Source organism: Augochlora pura, chromosome 6 (genome assembly GCF_028453695.1).
Source record: "Augochlora pura isolate Apur16 chromosome 6, APUR_v2.2.1, whole genome shotgun sequence".
Classification (NCBI taxonomy): domain Eukaryota; kingdom Metazoa; phylum Arthropoda; class Insecta; order Hymenoptera; family Halictidae; genus Augochlora; species Augochlora pura.
Window position 1 is genome coordinate 12,541,989 of NC_135777.1, and position 25,402 is coordinate 12,567,390.

At 38.5% G+C, this 25,402-nt stretch overlaps 2 protein-coding genes across 4 annotated transcripts in view; both read left to right on the forward strand.

Moving 5' to 3' along the window:
* Window positions 1-20,777, forward strand: part of LOC144471498 (uncharacterized) — a 73,677-nt gene extending 52,900 nt beyond the window's left edge. The window contains exons 3-13 of one of the 2 annotated variants that reach the window (XM_078183595.1): window positions 10,428-10,522; window positions 11,343-11,472; window positions 12,436-12,539; window positions 13,324-13,501; window positions 14,512-14,755; window positions 14,931-15,105; window positions 15,186-15,312; window positions 15,377-15,550; window positions 15,636-15,718; window positions 16,085-16,123; window positions 16,756-16,895. In XM_078183595.1, coding sequence (XP_078039721.1) covers window positions 10,428-10,522; window positions 11,343-11,472; window positions 12,436-12,539; window positions 13,324-13,501; window positions 14,512-14,755; window positions 14,931-15,105; window positions 15,186-15,312; window positions 15,377-15,550; window positions 15,636-15,718; window positions 16,085-16,106 — 1,332 coding nt within the window. In that variant the 3' untranslated portion in view covers window positions 16,107-16,123; window positions 16,756-16,895. Of the gene's footprint in view, window positions 1-10,427; window positions 10,523-11,342; window positions 11,473-12,435; window positions 12,540-13,323; window positions 13,502-14,511; window positions 14,756-14,930; window positions 15,106-15,185; window positions 15,313-15,376; window positions 15,551-15,635; window positions 15,719-16,084; window positions 16,124-16,755 lie in introns of both variants that reach the window. The other variant, XM_078183594.1, reaches the window with a different exon arrangement.
* Window positions 20,778-22,475: 1,698 nt separating this feature from the next.
* Window positions 22,476-25,391, forward strand: Def8 (differentially expressed in FDCP 8 homolog). Of its 2 annotated transcripts, XM_078183597.1 has the most exons (7): window positions 22,476-22,878; window positions 22,955-23,246; window positions 23,518-23,688; window positions 23,869-23,922; window positions 24,055-24,296; window positions 24,365-24,600; window positions 24,837-25,391. In XM_078183597.1, exons 1-7 carry the CDS (start codon window positions 22,675-22,677, stop codon window positions 25,051-25,053), a joined length of 1,416 nt encoding a protein of 471 aa, XP_078039723.1. In that variant the 5' UTR covers window positions 22,476-22,674; the 3' UTR covers window positions 25,054-25,391. The 2 variants fall into 2 exon arrangements, with proteins under 2 accessions (XP_078039723.1, XP_078039724.1); XM_078183598.1 differs by lacking the exon at window positions 23,869-23,922 and having other exon boundaries at window positions 22,477-22,878.
* The last annotated feature ends 11 nt before the right edge of the window (window positions 25,392-25,402 follow it).

Consider the following 25,402-nt stretch of genomic DNA (forward strand, 5'->3'; position numbering starts at 1 on the left):
TCAGAAATTAGTGTCACCCAGATATGGGTGACGCGGCAACGAACGTGTTAATTAAATACAATAATTAGATATATCCATAAGTGATGTTATTTCTTTTCAGATTTAATAAATATTGTCATATTGTTAATAAATGTGAAATGGTATATTTGTTGTCCAATTAGATTAAATAGATAAATAATGGTTAAGTAAAATAAAAGGTATAAAGTATCGGGAAACAACGTTGTTTATAGGTTTCTCTAATATCGTTCCATGAGTCCGTGTGGAAGAGAAACGATAAAAGCGAGGATAAAACGGCCTTAAAGAGCTAATAGAATTTCGTGCAGCGTGCAAGGGACCAAGTAACGAGGCCAGGTTCGGCAGGCGCAGCGTAAAACGCGATGGAACAATTGAAACAACAGAATTCCCCGGATAGGTTGTGGCCCCGGCCACCGGGAACCGAGAAACTCGCGGATATTTATGGATGCAACGAGTGCAGAAGCTGCATCGATTCTGTTCCGGCGCTCGAGACCACCTCTCGCGTTCTCCGTTCTCCTTTGCCGATGAAACGTGAATAAAACCGAGCACGCTCGACGCACGAGGGTTCGCCGCGACCGCTTACCAATGAAAATTTACGCGTCTCATGCGAGAACTTCGATGACTATCGCGCGTTTAGCATTACCGGTCGCGTTCGTCGCCTTTGTCGACTGTCGACTGCTGATCCTCGAGCCTCTAAACGATTCTCGATCTTCTTCCGCCGCCACTGACGATTCCTTCATTCAGAATACATATCTTCTTCCCTTCTCTCTGCTTTAGTTTTCTTGTTTTGACAAGACCGTCGAAGCCTTTTGTTTCTTTCCATTTCGTGGCCTCAGAAATTCTTCCATTCACTGCCATATTTATTTCTAGCGAAGACTCTTCTATTTCGTAGTCTTCGGAAAATTTTTACAGATTTTTCATTCAGTTTTTCTTTTATTTTTATTGTTATTTGGTGATTTTCTTCCTTTGTAGTTTTAGGCTGAAGATACTTTTCATTTCTCATACTCATTGTAGTTTTTGTTGGTGTCTTATTTTTTAAAGACACTCTTTATTCTTTGCAGTGCTGCTTTGACAGAAGATTGGATGTTTTTTTATTGTTATCCGTGTCCAGCCAAAAAATTTCTAAATATTTTTCATTTGTTTCCCTCGTCATTATTTTTGCTTCTGCTTTGTTATCACAAGTTTGCAAAATCTTCATTATCAGCAGTAATCAGCTACCAAATTTTTATACGACTTTCGTTTGCTACCCTCTTTGGAGCTCTCGTTTCTTTGACGAAAGTTTCGATGCTTTCCGTTCATTGCAGCTTCCAACTGCCGAATTCATATCCTCCTCCATTTTCCTAACATTTCACTACCTCTTTCCTGACAGAGGTCTCAATGGCTTTATCTCAATGGCTTAGCAGGCTTTGACTGCCAATTACTTTGACGTCTTTGCCTGTCGGGGTATAGATAAAAATAGGTAGAGAACGCAGAAGAAGGAAACGACGTAGTTCCGCGTGAAAGAAGCTCGTGCATCAATTAAGTTAATCGAGGGGGAGAGAACGGAGGAGCAGAAAACAGTGTTGTTGCTCGCCGACCGCTGACTCATACTCAGTTTTCATCGCGATTAATGTTAGTCGACCTCGAGGAGAGAAATAAAGGGACCCCGAGGACCACCGTGACCATAAGTGGAACGATCTACGGAGGGTTCGGTTTATGGTCGCACTCGGATTAAACGGCACGCGATCCCATAACGTAACATTATCCGAAATTGCAAAAATCAATTTCTCTGCGTATCTCCGAACGTGCTCCAAAAAGCGAACTAAAAAAGTTCCTCTAAAATCTCCTATTTAAAGTATAGTCATTAAAAGTAGCCATTTTTAGTATTGCACCAGTTCTCAGATTAGAAATATCCAAAAACTATATAGAGATTCTGCGCATCTTATTATAGATACCATTTTGCGTGTTTGGCTGTTGTTCGGATCATTTCTGCGTTTGTGGTTCTGTACCGACAATATTTAACATTTTCCATAGTTTTATCATGGCGAGGTCAAATGTTTTGCGCTCCTCGATTACTTCTTTTCAAAATAAAATTCATACGAAAACTCGTGTAGAAGCTGTTCTTTTCACATGCACTTAGCTTTCTGAGCTGCCATTATTTTGCAAAATAAACTTCACTCTCTAATCGAAATTATTTGACAGAAGGGAGGCTGTACAGTGTTTTATTCGACTCAAAATCGACATTTAATCATCTCTCACACCACTTTAGTAATTTCAAAATATAAAAAGAAAATTAATAAAATAAAAGTAAATATTCATATTATTTCGTTTAAATTAATTCACAATTTTTTGTTTCAAATACGGAGACATGACAGAATTAGGCGGAGATTATATGTTGGCGTAATCGTAAGATTCAACGAGATATATTCAACGTTACTCGTTTCACAATCTTCTACGTAATGATATTTGACTATTGTTTTATACAATTGTCACTAAGCTACAGATTTTATGAATTTATAATGAGAATGGCCGAGAAAGATGTTGAACAGCCAAGACATTGGAAAAATATAAAAGTGATAGAAATACATATTCACTTTTAACTTACATTTAATACAATTTCTTCAGAAAATTTAGTTTCCATTCCTTTATACAATACTTACATAATCAGTCTTGGATTAAATATTATTATTATGTTTTGCTCATCGCGAGAATGGTGTCTCGATGTGCCATTTCATTAATCTTCGAATAAAAGTTCTAGACACACAGTAAATTATGAGAAGATTGTATAATGTTTTGACGATCATAAGATGGATACGAATTGCCATTTTATTAATTTAAAACTAAAAATTAAAGATAAATAGCAGAATTACTAGAACACTGTATAATCTTTTAATATGTGACATTTAATTAATGTTAAAATAAAAATTATTGTACGCTTGACGATCGCAAACCGACACAGGTTGCCGATCTTCCGTGCGCCGCTTTATTCAAATCGGGGATTCGCGAGCCAGCTGGAGGTAAACAGCGTCATCCAGGTTCCCAGTATCGTTAATTAAGATTCCCGTTCGAGAGCGAGTCGTCGATTCCCATAACGGCTCGCGTCGGCGATCGGGGGACGTGAGATCGAGTCGGATCGCGCGCGGGAAAATAGGAAAATGTGTTTCGTGCGCCCTTGGGGTTAACGGCGAGAAACCGTTCTCGCGACTGACTCATTGTAGCCGTTCCATATTGGACACCGTGCTAGATTTTAAAAGGCCGTCGACTGTGCCGCCTTGGAACGCGGCTCCGTCGCCGCTTATGGTTGAAAAAGCGGCTCGAGGAGGAAAGTTCGCGTCGCCGAAGCTGATCGAACCAGGAAGAGGGACCGTTCTCGGCGAGCGTTGTAGCAAATTGCTTGAAAACAACGGGGAAACGCCAGCTTCTCCGGAAAACTTTCGATTGCGATCGCATAATGCCGAGCAAACTTTCGAATCTGGAAAAGGGAAAATGTCGCGAAGAATCGGCGACACGCGAGTCGCGCTTTCGATTCGTCGTAGCTACGCAAAATATTAGGTTGGTGACATTACACTATACAAACACTGTAAAGTGTTTCATCACAGTTTGTCGATCAATTTCTTCCTTAATACTTTTCAAGTTGATCGAATAAAACATTACTCGAATAAGATATTTGACTAAAAGGAATTCATTCGGATAATTATTTCGGATAAATATTTATTCAAAACAATCCGAATAATGATCAACTCTGGCTCGTGCACATAAAACGTCGGATTTCAAATAGTAAAAGTTTTGTATATCTTTTTGAAAGATGTTTATATAATCGAAATATAGACTTTTCTCAGCGAGTTTTTAATATTTAAAAACCATTTTTAAAGAAGTTCTAGTCATTTGAAGCATTTATTCCGATAAAGAATTCTAGTTGATGAAAACTTTGTTGGATTTAAAAAGTAGATTTTAGTAGATCACAAATGAAATTTGTATTTCGTGTCTGACTTGTTTTTATAGCGCAAAGGGTTAGGAATATTCAACTTGAACATTAATCGATGGTTCAATTGGGGTCGCTGATATAAGGACATTAAATAGTAAATTGTGAACCGTCCGCGTTTGGAACAGTCTATCGATCAAACTTTCAGTGTACCCATCCCTGTTACACCGCAGAACCTCATTATGAAGTTGAAAGCAGCTCGGTTTTACTAGCTATTTATTATCATCGGCGAGCATAGACTTTCATGGGTCAAATTATAGGAACCGGAACCCGACAATTTCTTTGACCCTTCACCCTTTCGTTTCTAAAGGTGACTACGGTCACCCAGCGTGCAGTGCTCGTTGTGTCCTAAAGGTGGCCGAGATTACCTGTCGACATTTCGCTTTAATTAACTATTCTGTTACAAGTTGTTACTAAAACACAATGTATTCCATCATTTCTTTCTACGTAAATTAACTCGGGGTTCGTGCCGCGCGGAAAACCAGCAGATTGTTATCGATGTCGCATAAATAGTGACGATGTTAAGACGATCGGTATCTCGCGACGAAAATAATCAGCAACCTTTGCATGACTGGCGGTCGGCTCTCGAGGACCGGAAGGAGGACGAAAATGCGGAAGCCGCGTCGAAAGGTCAAGAATTTAGTATCCCGAGGAATCAACCCTTGGCCGGTTGGCAGAACGGTGCCGATCGAGAGGCGCAGTCGAATTCGCAATGTCAATTGAAAGGCTGATTGACGGTATCCCGTGTGTCACGCAGTGGACCGTGCCAAACAGAGGCCACAATAATTGCGAGGCCTGGTTCTCTGGTCGCCTGCAATCTATTCCAATGTCACGCCACGCAAATTCGATCCGAGCCGATCAGTAGTTTCGTAATCCAAGCGATAATTCCGATCGATAAGACACCACCTCTTCTCGATCGAGTCCTTTGTTTCTCAGCTGCGTCGATTTTACGTTCGCCAACGCCGATCCTATAACTGCTAGGTAAAAACCTTGGTCAATCGGATTCTTAGAACCATACGTCTCAGTAATTCATAGCAATCTGTTAACCCCTTGCCGTACCATTTTTTTTCACAGTTCCAGTGATACAAACTTTTCTAATTCGCTAAGAATTTGTTAGGAGATCTATTTATCGCGTGCCTAAATATGTAGTATAAAAGGTGCTGTAAATATTATTTTTTCTGTTCGTAGTATATTTATTTATACAGTACTGTTAAATAATACATTTAGGTACCTGCAATACTAAAGTATCAAAAATTTATAAAAGGACATTGTTGCAAAGAAATACAAGTTTAAAAAATTCTGTGAACATTTTTTAATCCTCTTCTAAGCATGCTAAGATTAACCCTTTATAACCCGGATATTTGATATGGCTAACTTATGCTATGAGCGCACCGCGATGCATAAACCTCCTTGATGATGAAAAAAGAATAATATATTCTTCCATTTTGGATGAAACAACATTACAAAAATTTATTACGAAAATTCTAAATAAACGAGAGTTGCAAAACTTGTGCCAATGTATTCCGATATGATTCGAGAGTATAGTCCAATTCGCATTGCATACATTTGAACAACTAGAAAGATGGTAGAATACATTTTTCTTGTGGGACCGAGGCAAACACTTTTTCGAATTTCCCCATCCAACGACACCAATTTCATCTTCGTACGTCCATAGACAGTGACTCCATATCTATTTATAATCACCGGGGATATTTGTGGACACCCTATAGCACCAACAGTTTATACAGATTAAAGTCAAGTCGCAGTGAAGTTTTTTCATTTAATTAGAACTCGACTGCTGGTTTAATTTCGCTGGATCAGAGCAAAAAGCTTGGAGGACATTCCGCGCAGAGTTCCGGGGGAAGTCTCGGGGAAAAATAGCGGCTGGAAACCGGGTTTGCTGAGCTGGTTCCGCGAGCTAATCGATTTGTCCATTGTCGTCCTCTGACTTCTCAACATACTACCAACAGTTCGGAGAAACTATTAGAACTACGATACTGAACCGTTTCGTTAGAAGTTGCGAAGCCAAATTTGCATAAGGGTCCACCGAGTAGACACTCATCGCGCAGCCAACAATTGTAACATTAGTATTTCAATTGTGAACTAATTTGTTAACAGTTCGAAAACCAAATCTGTTTTGCAAAAATTGATGTAGCAAAAGGATCGCTCCTAATTTTAACCGATGGATCATTTGCTTCCGGATCACGATTCAAAGCCAAACTTCTTCTCACAATGATATTCGTAAGAGCTTACATCACATCGTTCAACTATAGCTCGATAATTTCTTCGTTTCTCTCTGTGTCTCATCGCTATATCATGGTTCCTTATGCATCTAGGTGCAGATTGTTAAAATACAAAAGCACTAATAATAAATTAGCAAGCTCTAATTGCATTTTTATTGTTTGTTTAAGATGAATTGCCACTTATAAATACTTCCGTTTAAAATGCTCTTTTTAGTTGACGACGTAATTTTTCCTTTAATTATGTGACTGAAAAATGTGAACTTCAATTACGAACTATTTTATTACAAATTTCGCAAATCTATTTCACGCCGTTTAATACTGACTTCCAGATCGTAGTTGGAAGCTAAGCTTCTCAACGATATTCGTAAGGAGATTGTCGGCGGTATCGTTCGGCAATAGCTCGATAATTCTCGGGATTGGCGGACGGTCAGCGATTCGCCTATTTGACTCCCGGTTTTCTCGGAGTTCGCCGGTCACTGCTCCTCGGGGCCGTTGGCTTATTTTGCGGCCGACAGAATGAAATGCATTATTGATTTTCCTCCCCAAATGGAAGCTCTCGAAGTAGTCGCGACGCTATTTTTATTATCGCCTGCCGTTTCTCCTCTTAATATCGGCAACCCGCCTTCACCCGGTTCTATTCCTGTCGCTCGCTCGCTCGCTCGCTCGTTCGTTCGTTCTCCCGAGCTCGTTTCTGGCAACCAAGAAGAGAGAGATTGGAATCGTCAGGCATCTCCTTGGTGTACACCTTTCTCGAGAAATTGCTGTCTTTTAAGGTACAAGCACCGAGATTGAGACGCCAGAGTCTTTTGTCTACCGGCGAAAGGCGAACACAGAGAGCGTCTTCCCTCCGAGTCAACTTAAAATCCCGGCGCTTATCGATCGTTCTTGGAGAAACTGGATTCTCCTCTTAATCATTCAACCACTCGATATTAATTGGTATGCATTCCCTTTTGGTCGCCGGAAAGATTCGACTTCCGGTCGGCTAGTGTTGCACTTATTCTGCCATTTGTTCTTGCGTTTTGCGAGAACCATTCGGTTTAAGTCAGTCATCGAGCCGTTTCATCGAAGTGGACGCGCAGTTCGTTTCTTAATTAAGTTGTAAGGTAAAAAGCGGCAGCAAAATTGTTAAGCTTTTTTTATCGGTATGCATAACGAAGCAACAGAAAATAGTAACACAACTGACGGTAGACTAAATGAAATACTGAATAACAGCGCAGCATTTCCAAATGGTACATTCCATAATAAACATAAATCAAGAATAGTGTAGACTAATACAATATAGAAATAACTACAAACAGATAAACTACCGAATCGATGCAATTTATTACAGTATTAGCATACACAACTGCGTCGAGTAACGTTTTACAATGTATGGCATTAATCCTAATTGTTTGTACATTTACTTAAATACTTAACAATTTATTAGACTGAGATTTTAATAGCGTACAAATTCTTTTATAAAATGATGTAACAATTTTTAACGGTGCCTCAGAGTCGACTGCAAAGGATTAAGATGAAAAACGAGAAAACGGCCATTTTGATCAGCGCGTTAGCTTTAGCGTCAGAAATTATTCAAGAAAAAAAGGGAGAACCTTTTTTATTTAGTTTCTGTTTCTTGCAATCAGTTCGGACAATTTGTACGAAAATAGAAAGTATAATGCGAAACTATTATGATGCATAACGGTCTACAGTGCATTCTAACGATAGACTAGGCGATCGGCGCGTGACAAGAGCAAAGATCGTTTTCGCTTAGCCAGGTATCGTTGCACGGATCGACGACAATTAACACGTGGATAGATTTTCTCGCGGTGGCCGGCGAGTATAGCTGGCAGCTTATGATGTAACCGGAGTCACATGGGCAAGGCGCGGCGATGCATTAGCTGCACTCGCCTGGCCCCTTTGCATTCTTCGGATCCTTCGCGGCCGCGTCGCGTAACAGGATGCCGTGTCCTTGGCGAGCCGACACCTAGAACGCGGAACGCCGGCCTCGAATTAGAGCCCGCGATTATGTTCTCCATTCGATTATGCTCCCCGCCGAGATCGTTCGTCCCTTCGCTCCACGAAAGCCCCGTCGATCCTGCCGAAAACCCCGTCGACCCTGCCGAAAGCAATATCCCCGCGATCCTTATCCTTTGGCCACTTCTTACGTCGGTGAAATTGTACGAATTTGCGACGAGACCATGAGGTACCGTTCACGGTCTCTCCTGTGATAAGATAAGGTTCCATAATATAAGACTCGTTATATTAGCAACCTTGTGGTTTTATGGTCTGTTTTCTGAAGGAATAGATCTGACGCACAACGGTGGGCAATGGTAGTCTTCTACGCAGTATACAAATTTTTACAGATTGATTAACCTTTGAGAGTTTAGCAAAAGCCACACTGTTCAATCTGTTACGTTAACAAATTGTATGTACCACGATATTTATATTATTTATAGTATGAATGTAATATGCAATATTTGTATCCTACGTACATTAATAATGTAATGTTACGATATGTGTACATTACTGATGCAGTGTTATATTACATCTACATTAATAATGTAAAATGCGGGTAATACAATTTGAATGACGTACGTATAATACGAAGCCATTTCATTCAGCACCTAGAAAGTTAAATGTGAGAATGCATTAAAATTTTGAAAAAATAAGATCTCCATTTTGTAACAGAATTTAAGATGCATAGATTTGAATCTATATCGGACAATAGATGTTCAGACCAAATGCACAGTGTCTCGTAAAAGATGACATATGTTTGATGTGGTGTCGTATCGTTTGCCTCGTTTGGCGACTTAGATTTACGACAATTTAATGAAGAAAGGTTGTAAGTATAACTCCGGAGAGTCCGTTTATTTACACTTTGTACAGAATTGGTCTTAGCTACAAAAGGACTCGGCTGCAGTTGTAGCTGATATCGATTGTTATAACGTCGCGATTTGTATTGGATAAATAATTCTGAACTTGCTGCACTCGGTGCAAGAACGATTCTGAACTTGCTGTCTTCGCTGTAAAAACGATTCTAAAACTTCGTCGTCGCACAAGCTTTTTTGAAAGCTCGGTCGCAGAGAAATCTTGGTAGAGGTGGAAAAAGCGAAAGTAGGGATAGGAAGGAAATCTGTGGTAGGAGATGTTTTAACAACGTTTTGCAGGGATTTCCTCTAGGTCTGGTCGTACCGTAAAAATAGCCGGCCGCGGAACGGTCGCGAGCCTGCCTTGGGCCTTCAGGCTTCAAACTAGAGATTGTAAACCGATTAAGCATGCTTCGTATGAAATATTCAAATTACTTGAAGGTTCGGTTCCTCAGAAATAGCCTTTTACCATTACTAGCATCATAAATTGTAAATTGGCCCTCCTCGTTTGAAGATCGTCCTTGGGGCCCTATGCCCATTTGATAAGGTTTAAAAAATACTGCTCATTTGCAATTTCGTAGATCGGCAGGTATCTTAAGTTCTTGCTTGATGTTTTCAATGAACGTACATATATCGATAGAACAATCGTGAGTTTCGTAAGTTCTGCAATATATCACAACTTTTATTCATCAGTTAAGAACGTGGACTCGCTAGAGGCTCTGCAATTTTGTTATCACAATAACTGCCTATCCCACTTATGTCACTTCTACATTACTAAATTAGAGTCGTCCGAGTGGAATGAACAGCTGTCAAGGCAAATATGACACGTCAGATGTCTTCCTCCGCAAGTGCAGACTGGAATGCATCAATACCATGGAGCGAACGGTGCAATTAACGTGTCTATGAAATTAAAGAATCCGTGCATAGGCATTTCGTAGACCGCGATCGAAATGCTGATTCTGTCTTCCATGACTTACGGAACTCGCAAGAAGATTCGCAGTCCGATTATTACCAGCGCTTGCAATGAATTTTCTTATGCAACAGTCTGCCGATGACAGAACATTACAGATAACTAGCGGGTTTAGAAAACCGTCGGCGCTGCTAGCCGGAGAAAGCTGCAGGAATCGATTGAATTCGATTAGCCTATAACGTTTGATATTGCATCGTTCTGTCGCGGACGCGTCGAGTTATTTTTATGATCATTTCAATAGCCGCCGCAAAGATCGTTCGCGATCGAGAGATTATCCAGTTGACGAGTTAATCGGAGTGGATGTCCCGAGTCGCGCATGTTCGTTGCATGTTTGCACTCATACAGTCCAGAAGCAGTTTCTCTTGAACGGTTCTTGATGTTGGTTCCAGACGTACGCGAAAGACAAAGCCCAGCAGAAGAACCTACCGCCACACACCACGTTACAGAGGCACGTGAAAGCGAACAGGAACGTACACATACCGAGGTAAATGTATACTTCAACCCCCTTTCACTATTTTCATTGAAAGCCGCGCGCATTGAGGGACCGAAAGGATCTTGTTTCGAGAGGGTTGGAAACCACGCTACACGATTATTATTTCTATTCGCGTTAGATACGTTACTGGACTAGATCCAACTTGAAACTGGTAGTTAATCAACGCCACCAACTACACTGCAAATAAACTAGAATCACATTATTCCTTTTTCCTTAGTTTTGCAACTTTGTTATACAAATATAGTGAATACCTCAGATTTACATTACATGAGTCGGAAACAGAAATATTGCTATATTATTGCTATATTATACAGTCAGGTCTGAACTATATCTGGATTACATCTGGCTTATATCTGACTAGGTTTGATGCGTAAAAACTATAATGTCAATACTGCTTTATTCGTTTATATTTTCATTAATATCGCAAAACGTTCATAATCTAGTCTTATCCTAATAAGATAATCCTAAATAATGATGAAAATTATTTTCGACTGTACGTGCAAATATTTCCGCAATATTTTACCGGTGGCTAGACCGACGAAATGCGATTTATTGAATAACGTTGATGCATATCTTTGCGTATTCATGTATATGCCTTGCAACTATTGCCAACCAGCAACTTAGGAAAAAACAACGTATTTTAAGATCATTGAAACGGGTGATAGTTCCCTTAAGCTGTTCGCATTTACCCCGAATAGAAGGCGAGACAACAGAGTTTGTCGGAAATCGTGGGTTGGAACCGGAGGCCGTTCGAAAAGCTGATCGTTGAGCAAAGCGCAATGCTGATCACGAACTCGCCTTTACTTTGCAGATTTTATTTCCCCGGGGGAAAGCCGCTGCCATTGTCGCAAGTGGAGGCTGCCATCGCCAAAATTACCGCGGCATTCCAGTCGCTGCCGGGCCATCGCGCCTCTCGCGCCCAATTTCACACGATCACGAAGGTAAGAAGACCAACAAACCCCGACTAAACCTGGCCCGGCATCCTCTATTTCATTTGCCATTGCCGAAACGTTGTTTCCCAACGTGGGACAAGAGTTCGTTCCCTAATTATCTGATTTTATTTTTAAACTCCATGAACTCGTAACGACACGGTAAAATCCACTTACAAATTGCCTCGCATTGTTTCCCTAGATAAGTGATACTATTCTTAGCAGAAGGGTAGAAGCATACCTTTCGTAATGTTATTTTTAAATTATTTTCCGAGTTCAATCACGGTTTTTCAATTGACTTTTCAACTTTTCCTATAATGGTTAGAAAATCAATATTTTAAAAATAGATACGTACAAAAGGTCAGTAAGAATTCTGATAATGTTTATGTGCTAACGTAATAGCTAGCCTGCGGATATTTATACGAAATAAAATTTTTATGCACTAAATACGAAACACGGGATTTTGTTTCTTGAACATTTTAATAAAATGAAAACAGTTCGACAGTATTTTTAAATTTCTCAAATGTTTTGACTGTTTATATGGATATTTGGTCAACTCGTTTCTGTTATGAATATATAAATACAGTATTGCATAATAACAGTAAATTCTGTCCAGTGTTATTAGTCATCTGTGAATAAACTGCGAATTTTTATGTAAAATAAACACATTTGTTTCCGTTGATAATATTAACCGAAATAATACAATAGGACTCTTTAATTTTTTAGATACTTCTACTATTTTGTGTTTGTTCTACTTATTCTCAGAAATGTGTAAAATCAAGCAATTAAATCAATCTATTATATAAAAGCATTGTTGAGGGTTGAAAGAACTTTGCGGGTTGTATAACCACGGTAAAACTGAGGATTAAATCTCGTTAATTATAAGCCAACGACATCAATTATCCAACTCCATAGATACTTTCTGGTGAATTGATGAATAATTTAAATTCAATTAGCAACGATCTCTGATTGCAGGCATGCGATCTGCCTCTTTATTGGAAAGTGCCGCTCTTCCTGGCAGCAGGCGGCGACCAGACCGGCTACGTAGAGATGAACGCCTTCCTTGATTTCTGGAAAGAGTACGTAATAATATTCATTGAAACAACAGAGACGAGTTATAGTCTCTTAGCTCGTATTCTATCGTAGCCCCGCCCTGTTCGAATTTTTTCCCTGTATTTACGATAAAAGGCTGCGAGCAGAAAGGCAGAGGAGATTCGAGGCGGAGGGACCTTGAAGAACCATCGTGTCTCCCATTCTATCTGTCCAACCGACTCATAAATTACTTCTACCATTTTTACTGGAATTTATTGCTTTCCCGTACGGTTCTTCTATATGGTGTAATAAAGACGTTAACATATCCAAGGACACTTATGCTAGCTCCTCTGTATATCTCAATCGCCATTATCTATACACTCTCTTTTCTCCTAGAGAGACCGAAATTTTTTCAATTCCATTCGATTTCAATCTTTCATCTCTAATCGTCGTTAACCCCTTACACCATAAGAACATGTCAGACTCGCAATGAAAATCTGCTAAATATGAATGTTATTCATTGTTTCTAAATCAAAATAAAGTTAAAAGTGAAGTGCTAAGAACAAAGAATTGCTAATAATCAATGCGGCTCTGAAAGAAATCGTAGTGCAAGCATTTAAAATCAATTCCAAATTCGTAACTGTTCTTTCATCAAGCTAGCACGCTGAAATATTTAATATTCTTCACTAGCTTCGGCTAGCTCGAAAATGGCCCTTGTCGGGGTTACAGAGCGGTTCGATAAAATGGCGGGAGCCTAAAAGGGCATAAACTACGAACAATTAAATGAAGTCGAGCGGAAGACCGTGAATAAATGGCTGTATCATTTTACAGAATGTCGAACACTCACCACGACGCGGCGAGCAAGTTTATCAGAATAACGACCCGGGGCCAGAGGAACAGCATACTGCCCGAAGATCTGATCCCGCTGGTGCAGGACCTAGTCGAGACCCATCCCGGTTTAATTTTCCTGAAAGAGGCTACTGAGTTCCATTCACGTTACGTACACACGGTCCGTGCCCGTCCGATAAATATTTGCCAGGCGAGAGAGACACGAGCAAGCCGGTGAAACGCGGGGAAACGAAGGAAAAATACCGTCGGCGACGCAGTCGTGATTTACGCAACGAGAAATTGGCGTCTTGAATTATTCAAGACGTTCGCCGCCGGCAATTAACACATGCTGGATCCTCTGGCGAGAAGACGATCCACAAACGATTCGATCTGATCCAATGTTTTGCTTAGGAATGTCTATGTTTTGTGCTTTGATGGAATTTTATTAAGAACGATTGAAAAACTTCTATTCTATCCGGAGCTGATGATTTTAGACGATTTATAAGTTGATATCAGATTTTTATGCAAAATCAAAATTGTAAGAAGCAGGAATTGAATAGAGGAATCAATTTCCTTTTTGATTAGTAAGAGTATCTTTAAAAGAGTGTAACAATAGTGTCCTTTAATATTTCTGACACTTTTGCTCAAGGGTTCTGATACCTTTGTAAATTGCTTAACTTGTTTCATTGCGATGCTACGCTACAAAGAGAATGCAAAACTTCTTTTGTCAAAGGAAACAGACTACATTAAATTCCACTTTATAGAGAATTACAGTACGATATAATAGTCAGTAGAAGCTTTTTATAACATTATAGACGTCTTTAAAAAAGTTATTACTGTAAAACGAACGATCCACTCGTGCCCTCTCAAAAAGATTTTCGTAATGAAGCTGAAATTGTTTGTTCGGGAAAGTAGCAAACGATAAAAGTAGCACGAGACCGTCTATCAACACAGGTAGCTAAAACATTAAATCGTCGCAAGATACAGCTTGCATGGCCGACTATAGTGGATTACCTGATGCATCTAATAAACCAAAGTCTAGAATATCTAGGGGGACTAATATTTGCATTTGTTCCCCTCGCAGTAACCGGCTGTCGTGTTTGCTTACGTCAGTCTCGTTCTCTTTGAACCCGGAACGCGTCCAATACACGAAGATTGTAATTATCAATATGATTTTTATGAATCCTCCAGGTGATCGCCAGGATATTCTACTGCGTAAATCGAAGCTGGAGCGGAAAGATCTCCGTGGCGGAACTGAGAAGGAGCAACTTGCTGTCGGTGATTGCGATCCTCGAGCATAAGGAGGACATCAATCTAGTCACCGCATACTTTAGCTACGAACACTTCTATGTTATTTACTGCAAGTTTTGGGAGCTTGATCGGGATCACGACCTGTTCATCGACAAGAAGGATCTCACTAAGCACAATGATCATGGTGAGAACAAACTTTTCTATGAATTTTTGAATCAACTTTGCCTTGGCTCTTCAAGTTTTGTTTATAGTTACCTGATAGTTCCTAAAAGTCAAAATCGATAATCCAGGATCTTTTAATGTTGTCTGTAAAACACTAAATTGTTTTTAATTAGAATATTGTTAATTGTATGTCACAGCTCTATCGAAGCGCATGATCGCAAGAATATTCAGCGGTGCGGTGACTAGAGGAGGTGTGAAGAGCGCGAACGGTGTGCAGCAACCCCAGGACAAGATGAGTTATACTGAATTTGTGTGGTTCTTGCTTAGCGAGGAGGACAAGAACCACCCCACCGCAATCGAATATTGGTTCAGGTACACTATTCGGTTCTAAAATTACCGTAACTAAATCTTAAAATTATGAGTGACTAATTTACATCCGTTATCGTTAATAGATGCATGGATCTCGACGGTGACGGCTACTTATCGATGTACGAATTAGAATACTTTTACGACGAACAGTTGCGCCGCATGGAGGCGATCGGATTGGAAACATTGCCGTTCGAGGATTGTCTCTGTCAGGTAATTATTGAATTCATCTATCGTGTTCCACTTGTGATTGTACGGTTTCGTGTATCCGGCGCAGATGTTGGATATGATCAAGCCAGCCACGCCGGGGAAAATATCACTGAGCGACTTAAAGAGGTGCAAGATGACCTCGATATTTTTCGACACCTTCTTCAACCTCGAGAAATATCTGGATCACGAACAGAGGGATCCATTCGCGTCTGCAAGGGAACATGACCCTGATGGCCACGAGGTAAGATTGAAAACATGTTCCAGTTCATTATTAAATTTACTATTAATTTTTCGGTAATTCATTGGTGCCATTTCTTGATAAACAGCTGTCAGATTGGGACCGATTCGCAGCTGAAGAGTACGAGATGTTGGTAGCAGAGGAGAGTGGTAACGAACAAAACGAACAGAAGTGAGTACCGGTGTCGTATCACACGAGACGATAATCACGGTTCATCTATGCATTTCCTTAATCTTGTGATATCATCTATCTTCATCCATCCGTCAAACATTGTTCCAATGATCAATTTCAAATCGCTAAGGAAAGACTAAGGGAAAGGATGAGAAGTGTTGATGAACGATAGATGAACCGATTCATCGTAGGGAGTTTCTTGCTTAACCCGAACTATGAAACGAAACTCATAGCTTCTTGAATTTCTGGCATGCTTTGCCGTTTAGATAGAACAGTATTTTTGAGCCCCCATTTCCGCGGGATCTAACAATTTCACCTTGTACTGCGACCGTAATGACAATGTGGCGATCTATGCGTTTGTTGCAGGCTGTGTGATGATGAAATGTAACCATCATCTGCAGCTCAGTAAGTAAAAAAAAAAGACAGAAATGCATGGTATGGTGCACGTGTATGCGTAATGCATCGATAGAGAGTCAGCTAACCGCTTCTTAATATTTGTTTGAATTTATTTTCTTTGCCCGTGGACATATTTATTAACTTCCTTTGAAGAAGACTGATTACACAATTAATATCATACTGCAGGAATTTTTCATTTTACAAGAATCGGCCCAACTTCTCTTCTGTAACACTTTCCCGATGAACGGAAGTGGAATTTGAAAATTGATCTTTAACCCTTCGGACACCGAAAGCGCATCAATTGATTTGTTCAATGTTTTCACAAGTCCGAGGGCTGAACTTTCAAAGAAATACCGATCATCATCTTCCTTCGCTTCCATTTTTATCCTTTTCGTTGCTGCAAGCGTTAGTTTCAACCAAGTGTGGTTCAACTGCACAAAATGATTCAACAAATAGTCACCGATATTTTAAACATTGATCATCTTTGCACGGAACCATAATTCGTTGAAGACTCAGCTGCCAGTATTTTTAATTGTAGAATAACTCGTCTATAGTCCAACAATTCAGCTTGGACCATAGAGAGCTGAAATAAAACCAAGGAAAAGATTCATTTGTATTAAAACGCTTTTGTCGATTCGCAGGTCTTACGATTCCATGTCGGAAGACGTGTTCGCTCAAAATATGGACGGAGAATCGGTGGATCTGCTTCAGAATCCTGACCACCAAAGCTACCTCGACGATCAATCGACGGCTAACGCCCAAGACCCCAGTCATCAGTCCAGAAATCAGTACTATGATAGCGGAGATAGCGATGACTACGCCGAGAGCGACAACTGATTCTCCTTTGATAACTCTAAGAACTCAAGCGTGATGAGAAGCTGTACTGGATCAGTAAAAGAAAGCAGAAACAGTCCCTTCTGAAGGAACGATTAGTTTAAAGAAAGAGCAAAGTCTCTGAAAGATACCAAGAAGGTTATTAGTGACTGAATGTTCGCAATGATCCAGTGAAAAATTAAAGAGGAGTTCTCGGAAAAGAAAGAAAAACAATTCCGCTTTAAGGAACAAGTAGCTTGAGATCGCAAGTAGCAGATCAAGACGTTCAGTCAAAGATAAATGATCAAGATTCAGCGAAAAAAAGATTAGAGTCTTGAATAGTATTTGCTACAAATGTTGAAGGAATGTAGACGAGACACATAGTTATTCTCCAAGTAATAGGGGTTGTCAGTGACCGTGAGAGGATTCCTGGATCCGTGGACTCTATTGTATCGGATCAATTCGGTGATCTTTGTAGTCGCCGTGACCAAGTACAAAAGTACTGTAGACGCTCGAGATGGATTCTGAGTGTTCGCAATGTGACAGGGAGCATATCTAAAGATAGGTCGCTCTGGAAGCGTTCAGTGATCCTCTGCTAAATCCGGGGAGAGTTCATCGTCACCGAATCGATCTGTAGCTAAAAACGGACGAAGAAACCAGGCCGCCACGACTCATGTGATAAGTGTCGTTGTTCAATCCTGTACACGATGTTCAATCTGTACGTGCTGTGTACTTCACGTTGTAAATAGACAGCAAATCACCGGACCCTTATTTTTACTTAACATAAGAGCCGCTTTGAGCGTGACGCTCCCGATTGTTGCAGCCATACTCCAAGCGCGCCATAATTTTATCGTGGACTATGGGGGATACCCTTCTCCAGAGGAAAACCCTCTCTGCCTTCCGTGTATTCGCACGCGTACCTTTTTCTAGCCCAAAGGATGTTATTTTTTAGAGGAAACGAAGAATGAATCTCCATGAGACACAGTATATACAGTTCTTGGAAAACAGAGAGGGAAGAAAGAGGACTCAGGGGTGTGCAGCTGCTGCAGTCGGAAGCAATGCTGATCGAAGATATCAGGGAATCTCTTGCCCTCTGTAATCGTCTTGTAAACCATAGTATTACACCGAGACCATATTGCGTGAAACTGATGAGAGGATCGTACAGAGTCAAAGTATTCGTCCACGATCGAGATAAATTCAATTGACTACTTTAGAACGTTATTGAAATCAGGTCAAGTACCATAATTAGATACGAAATTGGTTCAGTGGTATATCCTTATATTTCAAAGAAAATCTCTGAAATTATTTTTACTTCAAGTAATATCTGAATGGCCAATTGATTTTCCTGTGATTGTGGAGACCGTGTAGGCACTACTCGTACGCAAGTGTCTTCTTTTTCTGATAATGCAAACTATGTATTTCGCGAGCTTTCGCCATTTCATTTCTGCGGGCCTGGAAACGGGTAACGTTTACGATAAACAAGCCAAAGATGCAACGTGTTCCGTTGTCCGAAGAGCGAAGGTGTACGAGAAGAGAGGAAGATCGAGGAATTTTCAAGCGTTCTATTTTGTTTCAAATTTCTGTCATGAAATTAGGGGATTTTTCCTTGAGATTCCCTTAAATAGAAAGATGCCGGATTTTATGAATACCAGAACTATCAGTAGATCTAATTTGCGGTCCCTTGACTAGCAATTATTGAAATCCTGAATTTTATTTTATGGAAATTACTGCGGGAAATTGATTTGTTCAAACACACGTTTAATTTTCACCACTAGGTAATTGCAGCATTAAATATTAGAATGGATCCGACCGATGAAGTTTTTTGTAAGTTGCATTAATGTTGTTTTGTGACGGAGGCAACATATCCAAAACAGTTTGTTAAATTCTCTTTTTTCGTATTTACTTCGAACAATTGATAAAAGATTTCGTATGCATATTCTCGAATGTTGAATTTTGAATGAGAAGATTACGGAGAATCATGTTTCCAAATCGATTTACCGATTTTATATTATTTTTTCGCTGTTATGGGGAAACCGTAATGTTCCACGGCAGAGGACTTTTAAACCTGGTTCGACTCAATGATTAAATTCGAATTAATCACAGGTGTCGGTACTCTTGTTTATTTAAAGAAGCATCTCGTGGCAAGCCCTTGATTGTTACTGTTAAATTGATTGCTCGTGAGATTTTATTTCTGCGTGAATTCTATGTCTTGTTGTTATATTAAATAATGAATTCGCTCGAACGACGACCGTTATTTCCGGTCTGTAAGAGTGTGCACTGCATTCGGATAACTGCCGCGGTACGAATCATTATACCTGATTTATCTGTTTTGAGCCGCCAAGACTGCTGGAATCCCTGTATGTATGTATATATGTATGTGTGTATACTTGCATACATATATATTTGTATATATGTATGCATGTATGTATGTATGGATATGTATATACATATTACTTTCGTCTTCGAGATTTCATTTTTAAACTGCGTATATGATATTACTCTAGTCGAAATGTGTGCTATAATTCACGTAAAAAATGTCCACGAGACTGGGGGGCTTAGTTTAGATATCCGTTTCATGTTTGTTAATTAACGACAATGAATCGCGAGCGAAACTTCCTTGTCGTTATATGTATTTCGTTCTGGAGCACAGCAGCCATGACTAGATTTATTGAAATTCTTGCGTATTAATTTTCTTTTAAATACTTTTCGACCTATTCCTTTGTCGACACCTCTACATTGTGTCTAGGAGAAATACATAATAGCTTAAATTAATTGCTAGGAAATTATAATGTAGACACTTAGGTAATTTGAATTCCTAGATGAAGTAAATCTCTAATTGTCATAAGCGATTGGTGTTCCAAAACGAAATATTGGATCCAAGACGGTGCTCCGGATCGATGCTTGGCAAACACTGAGACCGGTATTATTCTTGTTGCTGTTTGCGTACCTGTTTAGTTGATTGCATGAGCCTATTGTTTTATAAATTGCTCGTTTGAATCGTTTATCGAGAACCGATGTTTACCAAGCATCGAAGCCTACAACGAAACCCACGTGCTGCTTTTACGTCGGCGAATTGATCACCCGATAAGGAAGAGGACATTATTAATCGGTTCTGATGGGAGAGTATATCGTGCAGAATCGGACTTCGTGAATTTCAATTTTCTTTTTTGTAATGCGGCGATCCGTGTATGGGATCGCTTTTGTTGACTGTCCAAAGATGTAAAATTATTAACACTTTACAATCGTATCTTTTATATAGTTCGTTACGATATTTTTTTTTACTATATAAATACGTATATGCATATATATGTATGTATATACATACATATATACATATGTATGTATATGTATATGTGCATATCTCTTCGCAGAAGTTCTCGTCGTGACGCGTTTTCCACGCATTCGTTTTTGGCATCGACGGCTCGACGTCGTGACCACGGGACGAGGAAAGAACGTGTCTGGTTATTCGTCATTGCATTTGGCCATGTTTTTTCAATTGTTATATTTATTCATTACTCTATGATAGGTTTATCACTGTTCTAGCGATCTGTTACGTGACGAAACGAGTCGAGCGTGTACGCGCCACGATTTTCGCGTATCTCCTCCGCGTATATATTTCCAAGAGGAAAAACGGGAAGGACAAGGAAAACGAAGATTTTTCAATGTACACCATGTTCGCAACCCGAGATGTCGAAGTTCGTGGCTTGAAATTAAACACGCATGCTTTCGCAGTCTCGATTAATAAAATCACGTTCACCATTTACCTACATTTTTATTTATATATTTTATCTGTGCATGAGTAGACGAGTAAGGTAATTTTGCAAGTTAATAAAAACGAACGGTAAAAGATTCTTTGCTTCGCAATCTGTTCATTCAACCCTGCCCTTTTAGAAATAGAGTCCTCTGCATTCTGTTCAGATCATTTGGAATACTGGGTCGCTTTATTCTATATTTAGGATTAATACATTAATTTTGACATGTAAATACATATACTAGAAGAGAAGAAGTTAATGAAACGTGAATTCAAGGTGCAACTAAACTCCTTCGTAATAAATATATTAACTTTCATCAAATTTATAATTTTTTACTTTACATTTCCTTATTACAATTTACAGTGTTATTCAATAACCGAGGATATGTAAGTACATTTTATTCTTTACGCTACAATATAAATGGGAATATTCGTAAGATATCCAAATAAATGAACTTAATAATATCAAAATATTAGTAAAATGTATTTTGGAAGTTTAGAAGATAGCCAGAAGAATAATATCGCCGAGATCTAGAAAAATGTTTAATAACAGATAATTTAAGCAATTCAATTAATATTTTTTTCTAAAATGGTAATTAACTTTAAATAAACCATCAAAACCATATCAAATTATAATGAGAAAATTACTGAGTCTACATTCTCGATTCCTTCAACTTGTAGATATGTACACGAATTATGGCTTTAGATCTACCTAATTAATTATTTACGGATTTATGTCAAATTATTTGATATTATATTAGGACAAGAGATCAACAAATTATTAATAATTAATTTGAAAAAAAAGTGGTGATTCAAAATAAACTGCAAATGTTGCTGAAAGCCTGTTCTACATTCTTCAGTCACAAATATGCATATATCATTATAAAAAAAAAATTATTAACAAAGGGCATAGCCGATTAAGATGGTCAAAACTGTCCTTAAAGGTTTTTCAATGAGTCATACACCGTTCGATAGCTGACCAATAAAAACTCATCTGTGCAAAATTTTAACCCTGTAATTTGTCCGTGAGGGTAGTTACAGGATAAATTAGATTTCGCGGTTTTCCGGCATTTTTCCACCTTTAGCGGCTTTCTAAAATTTTGAAAAAAATGCCGGAAAACCGCGAAATCTAATTTACCCTGTAACTACCCTCACGGACAAATTACAGGGTTAAAATTTTACACAGATGAGTTTTTATTGGTCAGCTATAGAACGGTGTATGACTCATTAAAAAACCTCTAAGGGCAGTTTTGACCATCTTAATCGGCTATGCCCTTTCACAGCCTGGGTGAATAATTGATTTTGAAATTCTGTAACCATAAGTTGTGCATTTATTTGTTATAAGAACTTAGAATTAAATCCCAACAATCACTTAATTATAACTTTGTGCAGGTTTTATGGTTGTTTAAGATGTTATTAACGATTATTAGAAGGACTGTTAAGACTGTTCCTAGACCTAATCAGGAGATATGTCACAGCTTTAAAGTTGGTCGCAAAAAATCGTTTCTATACTGCATACTGCACCTTTCTTTGTCAGACAATGTGGGTATTGCAAATCTCGACACGACACATTGAAACGAGTGATGGTATGATATTTGGATTCGTTTAATAAGCATGGTTAGAATAGACTCTTGGTTGCTTCTTAATACATATATTTGTTTTATTGGTTTTATTGTATTTGTTTTCAACTGCACAATTTTTGGAATGTACCCTCACGTAATCAGCAATTGACTAGCAGTTTCATCGTTTTCCTACAGATGGCGTCAATTTGAGCAACAGATATTTACTTTATTAGACGTAATTAGTAGAGGATGGATAGTACCATAGACAAAGAGATAGTCCATCTAGTAGACATTCGATAAAAGCAAAAGTGTATACAATGATAATATAAATTGAAAGTTCTTTTTACATAAATCCAGAATTTTTGTCGTCATCAAGGATAAAAATATTCTAAAACTTGTCGAAGAATCACAATAATTCGTAGGCTTCTTCTAAAATGATAGATGTTAAAACAATTATAAACGACACACAAGATATTAATCATGAGTCGAGAGTACGATGTGACAGTACTGGAACAGCACCATCAACACCGTCATCGTTGTCTGATTACATGACAAGGGAAGCAGATGACAGTTCAGATAGTAAAGTAGTCATCCCTTTCAGTCTAAAATCTGTAGAATCTATATTATCATTATCAAAGGTATAAAATCACTTTTTATATATACTTCCAAGCAAAATTTATTACTCACATTTTCGTGCATTTTGCTATTTATCAGTCAATATGCGAAGAAGATCTGAAGGAAATGGTGCAAAAATGTAAACAAATGGTATTGGAAAGTGCAGAATGCTCTGATGAAAGAAAATGGCTTGTTAGGCGCTTGATTGAATTGCGTTTGAGAGTACAAGAATTAAGAGAAACATCAGAGGAGAATTTGCTGCAGACTCCAGTAATTTTAGGACATCATTTGGTACCACAGAAATACTATATAACAACTTACGGGACTGTATATTGTGATCATTGTAGTGGAACAATTTGGACTATGCTTCAATCATGGTACATGTGTAATGGTAAGATTCGTCTGTTACATAGGATAGATATGTCCAATTCTCATGCCCCTGGATTAGAAACATGTAGAAAAAGAAAAGTTTTATATATAAATTGATGTCTTTCCCTGAAGCTTACTTGTTGATAGCTACATGTAGTAAGAAAAATATAAACCATCAATTTATAATCCAGGGGCTTGGAAATTGCGACAGGCATAGAAATTAGAACATCTATCTTATTATTGTATTAAATATGTATAGTTACAGTTATTACATGTAAGTTGTCTGTATACAGATTGCAAATTTTGTTGTCACTGGAAATGTTTAAACAACATATGCAGAGTCTGTGTGCATGTTGTTGCCAGTGAAGCAGGTGGATACACGTACACAAAAGACATTTGTCCTGAACAAGGACTGGCAAGCCAAGGCTATCGTTGCGCAGAATGCAAAGTGAAAATAACATTCAGTAAGTATCAGTAAGAAGTGGGATTTTCTAGATTGAATATTTCTTGAGAAAGCAATGTTGACCTACCAAATGTTGACAATGTTGAAGCAACTTTTCTTATTTGTTCATGATTCACTTTATAACTTGTTCACATACAAGATACCTTTCTATCACATGATTAAATAATGTTTCCATTACAAGCTTTCTCGAAGGGATTATCCTTATCTTGTTTTGGCAGTCCATTCAATAGTTCAGGTAATACACAATAGATAAAAACGAATTTTTGTAGATGCTTTATTTATGAATTTGATTTTGAGTATTTAATTACTGCTAGTTAAACAATAATACTGTACAATAAAAATTTTAACATATTATTTATACATGTAGACTCATCATGGGTAGAGCCACGACTTTGTGACTACAGCGGATTGTATTACTGTCAAAGGTGTCACTGGAACACTGTAATGGTAATACCTGCAAGAGTAATCAGAAACTGGGATATGGAACCGCGATTAGTATCTCGCGTTGCATCTCAATTATTAACACTGTTAGAGGATCGACCTGTTCTACCCCTGGAGGAGTTAAATCCAAAATTATTCACTTTGCTCCCAGATTTATCTTTAGTAAAGGTAAGGGATATATATGAGAACAGAAAGCGAGGTAACAGGCAATAAGTAATAAAATTCATTATCAATAGAAATTCCGGGAGGAAATGCAACTGATGAAGCACTACTTAGTTCTCTGCCCAGACGCGAACAATCAAGGATTACCATGGAAAATTGGGAAACGTACACACATGATTGAAAATTCGAACAACTATTCTATCAAAGATCTAATTGATCTTCATAATGGGATTCTTCTGGAAGAAGTTCGCGTAGCGTACGACACTATGCACGCTCATATTACGGAACAGTGTGAATTGTGCAAAGCACGGTAATTAATTAGAATTAGCACTTAATAATAAATTCCTGGTCGTGATAACCACTGGCATAAGTAATCGGATTCTTTGGATCGTGATAGATAAAGTGTAAAGAACCTAAAATTCACTTTGCAATTACAAAGAAAAGATATCCAACTAGGAAATTCAGAAAATTATGGAACTGTTACACAATTCCCAGATATTTTAAACTGATGATCTACAAGATGCTATAATCTACTTATTTGTGTAGAGGTCATCTTTGCGAATTATGCGGCAATGATGAAATCATATACCCATGGGACGCAAGTTCCATCATTTGCCATCAATGCGCAGCTGTTCATCATCGCGTTTGCTGGTCGAAACGAAATCATTCCTGTCCACGATGCACGAGAATTCAAAGTCGTCGCAGCATGCAAGACCAACAAGCTTTAAAAAATGAGGAATCTTCTAGGGATACTAGGCAATAGAAGAACATAAGGACACTATTATTGGAAACATAGATTATTAAAGTAAATGTACTGTATATATCCTAATTAACTATATCCGATTATCTGCGTATCAGATTTTTATTGCTCAGTAGCCATACTGTCGGATACACGTGAATTTCTGAGCAACATAATGTAAATATGACATTCTTGTCGAACCGTGTTTATAATTATTCGAAGATGATGTCCTTCAGGACTATCTAAACAGATTATAATCTCAAATTTATTGCATTATCTGCGTCTACAAGTTTATGGCAATTGTTTTGTAAAATAAAATCCACTCATGTTTCATAATTTTTAATGAATTTTTTCTGACCTCATGCATGTGATT

Bases quoted from the DNA above. Each gene is read 5' to 3' on its own strand.
- Def8 (XM_078183597.1), top strand. From the start codon at position 22,675: ATGATAGATGTTAAAACAATTATAAACGACACACAAGATATTAATCAT. The intron at 23,247-23,517 runs GTAAGATTCGTC...GTCTGTATACAG, and splicing joins ATCATGGTACATGTGTAATG to ATTGCAAATTTTGTTGTCAC. The intron at 24,601-24,836 runs GTAATTAATTAG...TTATTTGTGTAG, and splicing joins TGTGAATTGTGCAAAGCACG to AGGTCATCTTTGCGAATTAT.